The sequence below is a fragment of the Choloepus didactylus genome, chromosome 4 (assembly GCF_015220235.1).
Source record: "Choloepus didactylus isolate mChoDid1 chromosome 4, mChoDid1.pri, whole genome shotgun sequence".
NCBI lineage: Eukaryota > Metazoa > Chordata > Mammalia > Pilosa > Megalonychidae > Choloepus > Choloepus didactylus.
In genome coordinates, this window is record NC_051310.1 from 101,785,195 (window position 1) to 101,800,824 (window position 15,630).

A 15,630-nucleotide genomic window follows, 5' to 3' on the forward strand; every position below is an offset into this window, starting at 1 on the left:
CAAATTATCATAAACTGGGTGGCTTGAAACAAAAGCAATTTCTTCTCTGCCAGTTCTGCAGGAGATCAAGGGGTCGGCAGGGCTGTGCTCCCTCTGCAGGCGCTAGGGGAGAAGCCTTCCTTGCCTCTCGCAGCTGCTGGTGGCTGCCGGCAAGCCATGGCAATCCTCGGCTGGTAGCTGCATCGCTGCAATCTCTGCCTCTGTTGTCACGTGGCCAAGATCTTCCCCCTGAATCTCTGTGTCCTCTTCTTGAAGGACACCCTAATCTGGTATGACCTCATCTTAACTACTTACCTCTGCAAAGACCCTATTTCCACAATAAGTTCACATGCAGAGGTTACAAGTGAACACGAATTTTCATGAGACACTTATTCAACCCTCTACAGCATGCAGCACATTATAAACATCCTGGTCTTATCATCCGTGTTTTCCAGATTAGGACACTGAGTTTCAGCAAGATGAGACACAGGGCTGGAATTTAAACCCTGCTCTCCTGACTCATAGTCTGGGGCTTGTCCCTCCAACGGCCAGCCACCTCTTCAGTCGGAATGTTTTCTCCGTTTTCCTCCCGGTCTCCAAACGCTCCAGCCTTCCTGGACATGCCTGGGGCTTTATTGTTTCTCTACCTTAGCACATGCTGTTCCCTTGCTTGGCATGCATGGTCCCCAATTTTCTGTTCCAACCAAAACGGAAATCAAGGTCTCCTGAATCCCAGGTTCTTGGTGATATTTAAACACCAAATGCGCTGAAGTCCAGCTTTGCCTGACTGTGAGCAAGTGATTTTCTGACTAAATTAAAACCAAGCCAACCTGGGAGAGGATGCTGAAAAACTTGTTTTGAAGCTCTTTCGAGAAACAACTGCCTTAATGGGGGAATAAAAGCTCAGGCTAAAAAGGACACAAATACCCACAAGTATCCAAGACCATCCTTCTGGGCCTCAGCCTCCCCTTCTATAAAATGAAGCAGCAGAATAATAGCAGGAGTTCTGCTCCCAGCTGTATGGCTGACCCATGAAATCTAAAAGTAAAGCAGATTCCTTAGCCCAGACCAGCTTTCTAAGTCAGTAGGTCTAGGCTGGGGCCCAGCCTTACGTTTTTTCACAAGGGCTTCTGGTGGGCGCCCTTCCCCACCCCCACCCCCTACACCCCATTCGAGAGCATCCAGATGGTGTCTGCAGTGCCCTTTCATCACCGCAGGCCTCCTGCCCTCTGAGCTGATGGTCGGTGAAGCTTGGGGTTCACAGGAGTTCCCTCCACCCACCCCCGACATCTGCCCTGCCTCCTCAGTTCTATTTGTACCACTGATGTCTCTTAAGAATGCTGACCAGCTATATGATAGTACTGTGAACAGTTGATTGTACACCATGGATGATTGTAATATATTTCAATAAAACTGAATTTAAAAAAAAAACAGAGAAAGCACCCCAGCTTCTAGAAATTGAGTTGACACTCTTGTGGCTGCAAATTAGTAAATCTGAAAGCTACTTGTCAACTCAGAAGTGCTGTGTGTGGGAAGAAGCCTTATTTTGCAACAGCTCTCTCAGGCCAAACTGAAAACCAGAATCTATGTCACCTCCTGAGAGGCAAGGCTATGCCGGTGGTCCCCAAAGAGGACTCTGTTTCTTGGTGTCACCCCTGGGAGAAGAGTCTCCATCTGAGACTCCACCTCTCCCTGCCCCACTCAGAGCAGGTCTCCTCACGTCCCCCTCAGCTGGAGACTTCCTTTCCTTCCTTTTCCTCCTCATCCTGCTTCTGCCCCAGGCCCTGCCCTGGCCCCTCACCTCCAGCCCTACACACAGGGAGGAAAAGACCCCAGGTCAACTGACCTGTCAGAGCCTCAGTTTCCTTATCTGTTGAATGGGACCATAAGACCTCACATGGCCATAGGAGGATTAGGTGAGACATAAGGCAAGTGAAGTGCTTATGAAGAGGGTGGTGGGCAGTGAGACCCCCCGTAGGCTGTACTGATGTTCTGGAAATCCCTTCCTGCCTGGTTTCACCGGTGAGCTCCTTCTATGGCAGCACTTCCCAGGCCCTGGCTCCCCCAACACATTGCTTGCACATATTCTCTCCTTGCACACATTCTCTCCTTCCTTGCACATATTGCTGTGCTGCCCACTCGGCGTGTTTGCCCTTCCTGGCAGGAGCCCTGCCTAGTTTATTTCCATCTCCCCAGAGAGTCCCAGCCAATGCTGGTGGAATTGCACCATGCAGGGGCTTGTTCTGTTTCGGGTGGGGTTGAGAGTGGGAGCCCCAGCTCAGTGGACATGTGCCTCTGGCCACCTAGGGGACCTGCGGGCTCCTCTCCCAGGAATAGTGGACCTCCTTGGTCAGATACTGGAACACTCCAACTCAGCCATGGGTAGGCAGGCCACCTGAGAGCCAGGGCAGCACCGTGGCTGTGCCAGCTCACAAGCACCCTCTAGCCAGGGCCCACTGACAGCTCGAGGGCTGCTCCTTCAGGGGGAGATGCTTCCCTCAAGGGAAGAGACACAAATGTCACTTGGCCTACCTCAGAACAGCAGGGATTAGCCAGATGGTATTTTTACAATAAAGGGACAAAAACAATGCTGTTTCCCAACAAAATTCACAGTAACAACCCCTGTCTCCCTGGATGCCACCAAGGAGCCATCAGACGCTCTTTCTCTTCGGCCCCCTCCCCTCTTCAGAAGGGCTCAACTCTCCTCACATTACAAATTAGAAATCTAGGATCCTCAGAGGCAGCCCTGACCTCCCGCCTGACATTGGCTTCACCCCTGAGACCTGTTTCTCCTGAAAACATCTTCTCCAGCCTCTGAGGATTCTGCTGAACTTTCTTCAAATTGGTATTTATTTGCTTTCAGTCTTTTCGGCATTTTGTCATCTATCAGTCCATCCATCTATTTACTGTTCAGCACAATCATCCATTCATGTATCCATTCATTCATCCACCCATCTGTCCATCCATCCATCCATCCATCCATCCATCCAACCATCCATCATCTATCCATTCAATATTACAATATACTCAACCCTGTGCCAGGCCCTGGAATGCAGGAATCTCCTCACATCAAAAGGAAGTAAGGAAACCAATACCCAGCATGTGTTAGGCTCTGAGCTGGGGATTCACAGGACCCTCACGTCAGCCCAGCAGGTGGGGAGAAATAGCTCCCGTTTTACAGATGAAAAGCTGGGATTCAAACCTGGGGGTGTCTCATACCAAATCCCACTGTAGACACACGTCCACTCCTCAAGGCTGGCAGTCTCCAGTTGAAAAGGGGGGCTGCTTCTACGTGGGCAGAAGATGCCATGTGGAGGAAGGGGCCTTAGAGCAGAACATGAGGCTGCAGAGGAAAGGAAAGTCTTATATTTTAGTACCTTTAATGGCATTTTCCTCCTTCGTTTTGAATACGAGGCCCCACATTTTCCTTTTGCACCAGCAAATTAATGTAACTGGTCCTGGTAGTGAGCAGTCAAAGAGATCAAGCATGTAAAACAGGTGCAGTCCAGGCAGATAGGGATACTCCTTAAGTGGTGGCTAGCGTTATTGTTTTTTTCATTTATGTGGCTGGAAAGGATGGATTTCAATGCCTTTAGGAACTGAGCCCAGCTAAGACGCTTAATGTTGTAATAATTGCTTTTGCATTTTACTCTGTAACCTTCGACCTACTGCTTTTTGAATTCTTCAAGCAGATGTATTTAAATAACATGCAAAAGAGGATGGGCCTCTGCCTTATCTTGGGGAATCCCCCCACCCCTAAAAAATGGAGCCACAAGCCTGGCCTGAGGTGCAACTGCCCAGATCTCAAGGCAAATTGTGTTTAGCGGAAACAGTTGCTAAAAAGCAGTGATTTTCAGGACCCGATTCTCCTCCTCTGGGGGCTGGGCAGCCTGGGTTGAGGAAGGGGTGGCTGGTGAGGGAGGGAGACCAAGAAGAGTTCCCGTTTCCGAGGGGCACCCAGAAGCCTCCGTCCTGCTCCTCCACCTGGCCGAGGTCCCACTCATCCATCCACTCCCACCCCAGCTGCCTGTCCAGGCCTGGTCCCTCTCTCAGAGTTATCACAGCACCCTCCTCTGCCCTCCTCCCCTCCAAGCCACTTGCATCTGGAGAGATCTTTCTAGAACCTGTCAGTCTGCAGGCTCCTCAGAGCAGGGACCAGATTGGCCTCTCAGCTGGGCCTGGCAGGAGGTGGTGCCTAGCAGTGTTGATGGACCTTGGCAGAGAGAAGCCTGGGCGGACAGGGTAGACCCCCAGCACCCATAGCACCCCCATCAAGGATCCCATCCTTGTGGCCAATGGTGGCGAATTGTGAGCATGTGTCCCACTTCTGGCCAGTGGAGAAAATGAGACATCAGGGCAGATGCCCCTTTTCTTTCTCTGGATGTGCCTATGTCTGGACTTGGAGCCTAGATCTGCTGCAGCTCCTAGGGGACCAGCTGAACAGGAAGATAGTAAATGGAGGAGAATGGCTGAGAAGCTGAGCTGCCATCCTACGCACCACTCCTGGAGGCCTCCCTGACGCCAGACCCCCACCCCCACCCCGGTGTGGGAGGTAAAACCCTTTCCCAGTGGCAGACCCTCTGGGTGTACGTTCCATGCAGCCAAAGACATCCTCAACTGATGCAAATAGCACAGAGAACAAAGAAGACCACATGCAGAGGCTGGCTCTCACCCCAATAGCAACACCAAACTCAGCAGCCATCCTGGGCTCAGCTTTTCCATCTGCCAGTTGGGGCGATAGGTTCTGGAGGCAGACCTAGAGGAAGGAAGGACGAAACCCTTTGTTAACAGAGAGCGGTTGGTAAAGGATAACTGGAGGTGAAGATCCCGGGCTACGGTGTCAGGCAGACCTGGGCCCAAATCCCAGTCCTCCCTCTTACTGGCTGTGAGGCTGAGTCATATACATTCTCTAATTGCTAGTTTCCTCGGCTGTAAGATGGGGGTAATAATAGTAAGTAACTCACAGAATTGGGTGAGGACTAAATGAGGCAGTCCCTGTAAAAAGCTCACTAATGTGCCGGGTTCTCGGTCAATGCTCCAAAGCTGGAATTGACCGTTCTGGTTGCTCAGCTGCAAAAGGGCAGGGGTGGAGGGGAGAGGTGGGGGAGGACCTCTCTCCCCAGAGAAGAACTTTCGAGTCTCTTATTCCTCCTATCACTTCTTATTTCTTATTTATTTATTTATTTTTTTAATCATTTTGAGTCTGCTTATTCCTCCTAACACCTCTTTCCCCACAGCCCACCTCAGCCCACAGCCAGCAGGCCTCCCTCCAGGTGGAACAGAGCAATTGGGAAAGGAAGATCTCGGGTGTGAGAGCCTTGAGCTGGGCCTTGAGGGATGGGAGGGTTTGCCAGGCAAGAAAGCTCGAGCATGGCACACCAGGAGGGAGTCTGGGGCACGATGGAGCAAAGTGTGGAGGTGGGAGAGGGAAGGGTGCTTTTAGGGAGAGTGGAAGCCTGCCCCGAGCAGGAGTTTGTGGGAGGTGATGGGAGGTGATGGAGGAACCTGGAGAGGCAGGGGAGGGAGACTGGCTGTAAGGTTATCTGCCAATCAGAGAGTAGAGGGCTTTCTATTAACAGAGGGTTTCTAGTCTGCCTCCAGAATGAGAGGCACCACCTCATTTGAAAGATGGGAAAACTGGCCCAGGGAAACTGGGTCAGTGGTGGAGATGCCCTCGGGACGAGAGGCACAGCCTCTGCATAGGGGCTCAAGGTGACATTTACATCATTAGCCGACCTCAGCTGCAAGCAACAGAAAACCCAACTGGAGGGTCTTAACTGCTAAAGCTGTCCATTAGCTCACACCTCAAGGAGTCTGGAAGTAGGAGGTGTCCAGGTCAGTACAGCAGCTCCAGCCCCACTGCTCTGCGATTCTCCCCCATGTATCCTCTCTTGGGCAACTATTTTGGAAGCCTGAGTGTGCCCCTTCCCTCTAAACCCTGGACCCACATAACTGGTACTTAGAAGCTTAGCGGTGTCTTCCACAACAGCTCCTATCTGTCTTCTCACCCCCAGTCAATTGTAAGGGAGACATCAGTGAGGGTGATGATTTGTGGAGAATCCCTGACTCATCCCCTCTTGGCCGGCCCTGGGATCAGGACCCCCTGCCGGCATCTCCTGCTGCGTGGGCAGGCCCTGGCTGCTTGGGGCTGTGTCGGGGGCTCCAGCCCAGGGCTCTTCTCAAGATGGTACCAGACACTGCCCCCACCACCTGCTCAGCCATACCAGAAATTCCAGAAATGCTCTCCACACTCTCTCCTTTCCAAAGACTAGGGGTGGCAGATGGGGAAACCGAAGCTCAGAGAGTCAGAGGGTTGATGACGGCCCCTCGGCCACCAAAGGGTAGTGCTCAGGCAAAACAAAAACCAGGGCCTCCACGTGGGTTTTCAAGCTCCCACCCCTGTGCCTTTCTAGTCCTCTTGCTAGACTCCATCTTCAGAGGGGCCTTCCTACCCCAGAGATTGTGTAACTGCAGACATTGGGGGTTGGGCAGTGCCCATAATGTCTCAGGCTAGATGCCACTCTGTGCTCCCATGTCTGCATCCCCTCCCACCCACCCCCCTCCCCTGCCCAGAGTACAGCAGTGACTGAGTTCCTGGAGGGCAAAACTTGGTCCAGGGCCCTGAGCAGGTTTGCTGCATGATAGCTGTCCTGGGCCTGGGGGAGCCTAGGAGTGGAGAATCTAGCATCTCTGGGCCTGGCCTGGAGTGGGCTGGGCTGCCTGGAGACAGATCCCAGGCTTCCTGGTCTCCTCCTTGCCCATAGCTTCAGTGGACTTCTTCAAGCTCCCTTAAATGTATGGCCTCCGAGAATGCCCCAGCCAGAGCATAGGAAGGCGGCAAGCAGAGGCAGGCAGGCAGGATGGCAGGTGGCAGGCGAGGCTGCGTAGAGGAGCAGAGCACTGCACTTCCTGTGGGTGTGGACCCGGGTGCCTGCCCCTGGGAGGTTGCACAAACCTTCCTGCGCAGGCCTCAGGCTGCCTGCCCGCCTGGCCTGTGTGCCAGCCTGCCAATCCCTCAGGCCGCCGCCTTCCTCCTGGGGGCTGGCATCCCCGCTCCCTGCCCTGGATCCGGACTGTGTTCTCCATCACCGCGGATTGGAGAGGGGCCGGGCTGCACACTGGGTCCCGCCCTCCCATCAATGGGCACCGCTCCTTCCTCATTTTGCTGCTGATTGTAGCCCCAAACAAAACAGGTTGAGCCCTTTTCCTCCCTACGGCGGCTTGTTTCTGGCTCGCCTTCTGAGCGGCTGCAGACAGCGCCGGCCGGCCGGGGAGGGCGCACTGGGACAGGGCTGCTGGCTCGTGGCCCTCGTCGGGTCCTGCCTGGGGCAGGAGTGTGAGCTCTGCAGCAGCCGACAGACAGCCGGAGATGATGCCTCAGCTGCAGTTCAAAGATGCCTTTTGGGTGAGTGGAGACCGCCGCTGCCAGGCACTAACAAGTGGAAACCGCTGAGGGCGGGTGGGGTGGGGGAGGACAGCTCTGCTGAAATTTCCCGGTGCAGTTGAGAGGGATGTGGCTTCTAGAGAGAGGTTTTCTCATAAAAGCAGCAGTCAATTTGCAGTTTTCATTGTCGCGGCTGTGGCCTGGGACACTGTCCCATCTGAGTTAACAGAACTCAGCCTGGGCTCCCGCGGGCAAGGGATGTCCTGTGTCTCCATGCTCCTGGGCTGCTTTCTCCTCTGGAAGATCCCTCTCCCGTCCTGCAGGATCTTTTTAGGCAAGTCTAGTACAGGGGTGGAGGCTTGAGGGGTGAAGGAAGGGCCACAGGTTCGGGGACCAGTCAAACTTGGGGTCAGATCTTGGCTCTGTTACTTACAGCTAGACAAGTCAGTTTACGTCTCCAAGCCTCAGCTTCTCCATCTATATAGTGGAGGTAGATAATAATAAAAGTACCAACTGAGTGGGAGGATTAAACACAGCAATTTAATATAATAAATTCCCAGCACCTGCTGGCACAACAAATGGTCATGCTTGGCCCCTCACCCAACTCCTATTTCCTTGGAGGCTTTAGGGTTCTTCGAAGAGCTGGGGGCTGGGGCCATTCCTTGCTCACTTTCTTAAATTCAGCACAGGCATAAAGTAAGTCCTTTTCCCACGGAACTATGGCACCTGACCGGCCCACGCAGGTAAAATGCCTCACATGGCTGGCAAGCCCAGTTTGGACCCCATGCCCTCAGCTGTTGTCCAGCTGTCGTGCCACCTTGTCCTCGGGTTGTCCTGCTCTGGCTGTCCTCAGAGGCTCATGGGGAAAAGCTGGGACCTCTGGTTTGAGCCGGGGAATGGGACTATCTCGCCCTGCAGAGGGCTCGCTGGCCCTGTGCTCAGCCGGCTCAGCCAACAGCCTGGCCCTCCCCGGGCCCTTTCCTGGGGCCTGTGGCCAGGAGGGAAAAAACTAATGAGCTAGGCCTTCCTTCCCTTCCGGGCCACACTCTGCTTAGGGCCCGGGGCCCTGTGTTTTGAGTGGCCTGCTTTCCGCCTGCGCTGACCGCACGGTGGGCAGAGGGCCCAGTCTGGGGAGGGAGCCCTGCCTCTCTCTGGGCCTCCGTTTCCCCATCGCTGCAAAGAGGGGGTGGGGCCAGCCCAGAGAATCGGATGGAGGAAGTCCCGGCTTCCAAGCACCAGGGTGCTCCCTGCCCAGGCGGGCAGCTGGGGAGGGGGAGGGGGGAAGGGGGAGGGGAGTGAGTCACCACGTCACTGCCCTGACTGGAGTGCAATGTCGGGGAAGAGGTAGGGCCTGGAAATCCAGTGCTCTGTAGCCTGGGGCAGGCCAGGAGACCTGGCCATTCTCTCTAAGAAATCTGTCCCAGCCCAGAACCCCTGAGTGCATCTTCCCTGGGGCAGAGATGTGGCAAGGAGCTGCCCCACGGTAGTATCTGAGTTTGGGGAGGGGGAGAGGGAGAGGATGTCAGTGAGCAGGGTGTGGCAGCAGCAGCAGCAGCAAGAAATGGGCCACAGAGGTAGCTTCCTGCGTAGCATCCTCCGCCCCGTGGCTGAGCGGCTGTGGGCCTCCCGGCCTCCAGGGGCCTCCTCTCCTCCACGGCTGGTGCTGGGCCTGGGGTGAGGATGTGGCTTCCCCAGGGAAGGCCAGAACAGGGAGGGGAAAAGAGGCCAATGGGAACCTCCTACATCAAGCCTTGGCACAAGCTCCAGAAGTCACTGTCAGCATCATCTGCCCCCAGAGTTCTGAATTGTAGCACCTCTCCATGCTGTTCGGCCCAGCCCAGCTAGTAATAACAAGTAACATTTACTGAGCACTAATAATGTGCCAGCTGCTGTTCTCAGGGCTGTGTAGACAGTAACTCATTTAATCCCCACAGCAACTGATGAAGTAGATTCTGTTGTTATCCTTATTATCCAAAGGAGGACGTTGAGGCCCAGAGAACTGTAGTCACTTGTCCAAGGTCACTTGTCCAGCCGGGATTGAACCCCGACAGGCTGGCTCCAGATCCTTGGGCCTCAGCATCCACATCTGCAAAGTGGAGGCAAAGATTCTCTCCTTCCTGCCTCCCAGAGGGGTAAGAGGGTCAGACTAGTTGGCTGGAGCAGTATTTTGCAGCTCATTTAAAGACACAATGTTTCGATGGTGTGTGTTAGGGACAGAGCCTCTCCTCCGTGGCACTGGCTTCCGGTGCCCCCGGGCTGAGGCAATGCCATCTCCTCCTGCATCCTGGCTGTGCACTGTTTGAAAGTCACTAGTCTTTAAATAACGGAAGGAAACCCCTGAAGAAGTGTGTCTCATTCCACAGCACTTTATTTATCGGGTGCTTCTGGCACCAGCACACAGTGAACCTTGGGCAAGGAGGGAAGCAAAAGTGGTTTCTGAGTAGCCAAACTTGCTGTCCCCGAGAGCTTGCATTCAAAGCTTATATACTTTACTCATGGGAGAAGGCCCATAGCTTTTGGTCGGGGCCCGAGAACTCTGATTTTACCCATAATTCTAACAAACTTGTCATGTAGTCTTTCAATCCAATGATGCAGCAATTGGTAGGGTCTGTAGAGTATCTGATACGCAGTTGGTGATCATAAATGTTGGTGGACCTGGACTTCTAGAGGCAGTGTCACTGGTGGCTTTTAGCCTGATAGCAAAAAAGGAGACAGAAAAGTTGCGAAAAGCAGGCATAGTGGTTCAGAAGTGGTGGTGCCCTTCAGAGTGGGGGCAGACAGAGTCCTGTCCCTCAGGAGGCCTGTATCGCAATTTTGTCCATGTGGCTACACAGTATTTATTTACCTCCTACTTGTATCTGTGGCAGGCCAGTGTGGGAGTGAGGTGGGGTGGACTAGCGGCAGTAGGAGAGAAGGAATAATTTGATTTCTGTTACACACACAGCGATAAAGGGCATCACTGCTTTGCAGGAAGTTTGTGGCTCAGCCTGAGCAGCGCCTGCCAGTAGGACAAGGTTGAGTCTGAGAATCTCAGCCGTCTGAGCTGAGAGGGTCTTACATCTCATCTAACCTGCCCAGTACTTGTCAAAGGGGCTCAAAAGCCTAGAGAAGACAGAGTCCTGACCCTGTCCCCAGCTCTGCTCCCAGCAGGCAGCCAAACTGTGCCAGAAAACACGTCTGTCTGCATCCTCAGCAGAGAGCTGGCAAGTGGAGTGCATGCTCAGTAAATGTTTGTAGAATAAACGATGAACAGTGGATGCCTCCATGGCCCACCTGCCCTCCAGAACCCATTTTCTCCTTCGTTGCACATCAGTTCTGTTCTACAAACATTTTTTGAGCAGGTTTCTCTACCAGGTGGTCTAAGCCATACCCCTGAGCTCACCCCCACATGCCTTCAGCCAAAAGTCTTCAAGTTCTATCCAAACCAGACCTCTGAGCTGGGCCCTCCCTCCCACCCTCCCATGCCTTCCTACAAACCTATATATCCAATGGCCTTTGGAAGGACAGAATTAGATATTGTTTTAAGTGTTGAAGTCTAGTTCTGGCCCAGGCTTTATTGACAGCCACGCCCCATCCCTTTTGGGCTAGTCAAAAAGAGAAGTAAAGGCCTGAGTTGGTGAGGACCCATACACCACAGAGACCCCCAGGTTGGAACTGCCGAGAGGGTGTGGGAAGAGGCCTGAACTTTTCTCTCTAACACACAGTCATATTTTTCCACTTTGAGGCTGGTTTCTGTCTTCGTCTGGAAACCTCTGAGCCTGGCTGGGAGACGCTGAGCCTCCCCAACCCCATTTGACAGGTGAAGGTGGGGGTGCAACTCTCCCAGGGACTCACAGTGGGTCTCAGGCTGGGCTCCCCTCCCCCGCAATGGCTCAGTTGCTGTTGCTTCTTCTCCTTCCCAATTCTGAGGCTCTGAAGTTCCCCATTTAGGAGGCTACAGAAAGGGGGCTGAGCGGTCCCACTCTGGCCTGTCCTAAAACTGCCTATCTCCTCCCAGGACCACCTGATCACAGCCCCAGGCATCATAAGGGAACCGAGGGCTGATATTTACTGGGCACCTGTTCTGTACTGGGGACTTAAAACTAAGTATGTAAAAATTAATTAATTAATGTAAGATCCTGAAAGGAAAGTGGGAAGATAGAGAAAAATGGGGAGAAGCACTTGTGCCAGTTTGAAACTAGTATGGACCCCAGAAAAGCCATGATCTTTTAACCCAATCATGTTAGGTGACACCTTTCGATTGAGTGTTTGCATGGAGATGACTCACCCAACTGTAGGTGAGACCTTTGGTTAAATTATTTCAATGGAGGTGTGGACCCCACCCATGTTGACGCTTAGAGATGCTTGGAGATGCAGACCGAAGGATGTTTGGAGATGCAAAGCTAAAAGATGAAGCCCAGAGTTTGCCCCAGAGAAGCTAATTGAGGATCCCCAGATGTTTAGGGAGAAACACCCTTGAAGAACAAGCAAAGATGCACAGGAACTGAGAGAGAAGAGCTAAGACAGAAGCCAAGAGACATTTTGGAGAAAGTCATTTTGAAACACAACCTGGGAGCAAAGGACCAACAGACGCCAGCTGTGTGCCTTCCTGGCTGACAGAGGTGTTCCGGACGCCATCGACCTTTTTTCACTGAAGGTATCCTCTTGTTGATGCCTTAATTTGGACATTTTCATGGCCTTCGAACTGCAAATTTGCAACCTAATGTAAATTTGTAACCAAATAAACCCCCTTTATAAAGCCAATCCATTTCTGGTATTTTGTATAATTGCAGCTCTAGCAAACCGGAACAGCACTCAGTCTCATCACACATAGACAATTGGTAATATTTTGGTGTGTTTCCATAAGATTGTTTAACACAGGTGCAAACATATTGTGTATACAATTTTGTATTCTGCCTTTTTAGTTTTTTTTCATTTTTATTTTATGTCACTGAGAACATTTGTGGGGTATGGATATGAGTTCCTCATCTTCAACAATGCCATTGTTAATGGCTCACAATTCCCCAGCTTATAGATATGGTCGACATGCTATGATTGTCTATCCAATCCCCAATCCTCTATAGTTGGATGTTTAGGTTACTGTCAACTATTTGCTTTTCTGGACAGTGAGGCAATGGGGAGATCTTTGAGTATAAAGGTTTTTTTCACTTGAGGATTTATTCCCTTGGGTAAATTCCCAGAAGAGGGAGACTTTCTGGGTGACAGGACAGGGCCAGTTCTCCTGCTCTGGGCACTTGCAGCCACTTGGGGACCCCTTGTATCCCCTGGTTTGGCAGGAGACTTTTTATGCAGGAAGGAGGGGCCAGAGAGGTCTGGAAGCAGGGCCGGCCTGTGGGCCAATCCTGGTGGGGCCCTTCTGGGAATAAGAGCCCGCTCAGACATCCAGCAGGACAGGCCCCTGTGGCCTTGAAGGCCAAGGATGTGAGTGGGCTGCGGAGCTGGTCTCTGGAGCAACAGAGGCTTGTGAGCGATGCAGGAAGTAGGAGAGGAAGGCTCTGGCTGTGCCGCCTCTGCCTCCACCAACTGCCTTCCCCATGCCTTCCTGGCAGCGGCTCAGAAAGAACGAGGGCATCTGTGCTGATTGGAAACGCTCTGCAAGACTTGCTGTTAAGTGCAAAAAGCACAGAGCTGAGCTGTTTGTCTGGTGTGTGACCCATTGTGAAAAGTGGGGGAAATAAGCATTTTTACTGACATAGGTTTGTATTCACAAAAAGAATCTTGGGAGGGATACACAGGAAACTAATTAAAGTGGTTACCTGTGAGACAGTGAGAGAAAAGTGATGGATGGGGTTGAGGGTGGGTGGCAGGGAGAGCTCTCACTATAGATAGTCAATACTCAGGATTCATGGCTTCTGTATTTGTAAATTTTCCTACTCATGAAAATGTACTTGTAACCCCACAGTCAATACTCATGGCATCTTCGCCACCATTCACAAACATGTGCAGAGCCACCCAATGTGCATGCTCCCAGAGTGCCTTCTTGTTTCAGCTTGCATACTGTGAGAAAAAGGTACTTTTCGCAGTACATTTAGTGCCATGTTTTTTGCATTTGTTTTTGCTTCTTACTGGTGATTTCTCTATTTACAATGGCCCCCCAGCGCAGCACTGAAGGGCTGTCTAGTGTTCCAAAGCGCAAGAAGGCTACAACGTGCCTTAGGGAGAAAATATGCATGTTAGGTAAGCTTCATTTGGGCACGAGTTATGGTGCTTTGGCAGCGAGTTCAAGATTAATGAATCTTGAATAATCAAGATTAATGAATACGAGTAAATATGCTGTCTTTAAACAAAAGCACGTAAAACAAAGTTATGTACTGATGGGTTGATGAAAATGTTGTAATCAGAGGCTTGCAGGAATCTCACCCTTTGTTTCCCCTGGGAGCCAGGATGCAGTACTGGCGAATTCAGTGTTCACAGTGACTTTATAGAACATAACTACTGCAAATAATGGGAATCGACTGTACTTTTCTATACTGTTTGATTTTTGATTAAAAAATCAAATGGTATAAAATTTTTAAAATGCATTACTTATTAAAAATTTTAATTATAAAATGAAAAATGAAGAAGAGGACATTCATTTCCAGAGGAAAGCCAGAGCTGGCTCCCAGCTACTGAATCATCCACAGAGGAGTGGCAGCCGTGCCCACTGGGTGAGTGCCGGCACTGTGCCAGGCACCGCACAGGCCACTCCACGTATCCCCCAGTCCACCCTGCAAGGAAGGGCCTGTCCGTGTCCTCCTACATCTGTGGGCAGATCAAGGGCTTAGTCCTGGGTCTCATGGAGGGGACAGAGAAGGGCCTCCTCTCCAGGTCTGTCCGACCCCATCATGCTCTGCCTCTGGATTTGAAGGAGATGGGCCCATTTGTACTTGGTTCAATAATAATGCATGTTTGAAGTGCACCTAGGAAGAAAGGGTGGCCCCGAAATGTTAATGCTGGTTTCTTTGGGTTTGGAAGTGGGGTGAGCTTTCTCCCCATTTCTCCCTAATTTTCTGCAAGTGGACACAGATCACATATATCTAAAAAAGAAAATGCTTAATAACAAAACTAAGCAGCACCTATTTTTAAGGCCAAGATGATGTTGGGCTGAATTTGTGGTTTGAAGCATCACCCCTGCCACATATTCTGTGCACCCTTTGTGGTCCCCACAGCCCTCCCACCCGACTCGAGAGCTTGGCTCCTTCCTCCTTGCATCTTCCACAGGATGGGGCCGGCTGTTTGATGGTGTTAGAAGATTGCAGAGGTTTGCAGTCATGCTGGCTCTGCTTGTGCAGATGGTTGCCTTTAGGATTTACTGTCTGCAGAGTCTGGGGTTAAGAACTCAATACCCATCTTTGATTTTATTCTTGGCAGAAAACAGCATCTGCTTTTGATGACATACTTTGAACTCCAGTTCCCAGGAACTCACATACTTTTCCTGGCTGTTCCTGCATCTACACAGAGCAGGAGTAGCCCCTGGAATAGAGAAGGGGCTCCTTGCTTGGTCCTTGAAGGGTAGGTGGGAATTTTGGAGATGGTAGGAGGGAGGACGCCCCTCCAGGTGGAAGGAATTGTGTGGGGAAAGATGTGGAAGTGAGAGCGGGCACAGTGGGTTTCGAATACTGTTTCCTGGTCCAGGGGATTGAGTGGGGCGACGGGTAGTACGGGAAGGTCCAAGCTGGCTTGTGCAAGTTCCTTACTGCCCACTTAAATGGTGACTGGGATATTTTTTTCTGCCTCTTCTGTTTCCTCTCGTGCAAAACAGCCTGGAGGCTGCAGGCTCTGTGTGTGTGTGTGTGTGTGTGTGTGTGTGTGTGTGTGTGTTGGGGGGGGTGACCCTTCCTCCTCACCGAGAGCCTGGCTGACGCTGCAAACCACATGCTGGGGGGAACTTGGTGTGGAAACTGAAACTGCTTCTGCTTCCAGCGAGAGTGGCGTCCTGTGTCCTGGAGGCTGCCCACGCCAGGGCTTTCCTCTGGGCTGGTTCTGGAAGTCCCCAACCTCACAGTCCTCCAGACTCAGAAGGAAACAACAGATGTCTCTGAAGCCTCACCTTGCCCCCATCCTTGCTTGCTGGGTGCCCTTGGAGAGTCCTTGCTGAACGTCTGTTTCCTTATCTGTAGGATGTCAGAGGATGTGATTCTCACCTAATATAAGGGCATTGAAGGCGAGTTTCTCAGGGCAGTTGCTAAGGGAACTACCTCCTGCTGCTCACCATAGAGAATTAGCAGGAAGGGTCTGAGGGACCAGATTCCAGATGTATAATTAAATATGCACTGAGACACCTATAG

The 15,630-nt window shown here is 51.8% G+C and overlaps 1 protein-coding gene across 3 annotated transcripts in view; it reads left to right on the top strand.

Moving 5' to 3' along the window:
- The first annotated feature begins 6,927 nt into the window (after positions 1-6,927).
- PSTPIP1 (proline-serine-threonine phosphatase interacting protein 1) overlaps positions 6,928-15,630 on the top strand; it is a 42,312-nt gene continuing 33,609 nt past the window's right edge. Inside the window, exon 1 of one of the 3 annotated variants that reach the window (XM_037833326.1) lies at positions 6,928-7,384. In XM_037833326.1, coding sequence (XP_037689254.1) covers positions 7,349-7,384 — 36 coding nt within the window. In that variant the 5' untranslated portion in view covers positions 6,928-7,348. The remainder of the gene's footprint in view (positions 7,385-15,630) is intronic. The other 2 variants (XM_037833328.1, XM_037833325.1) reach the window with 2 other exon arrangements.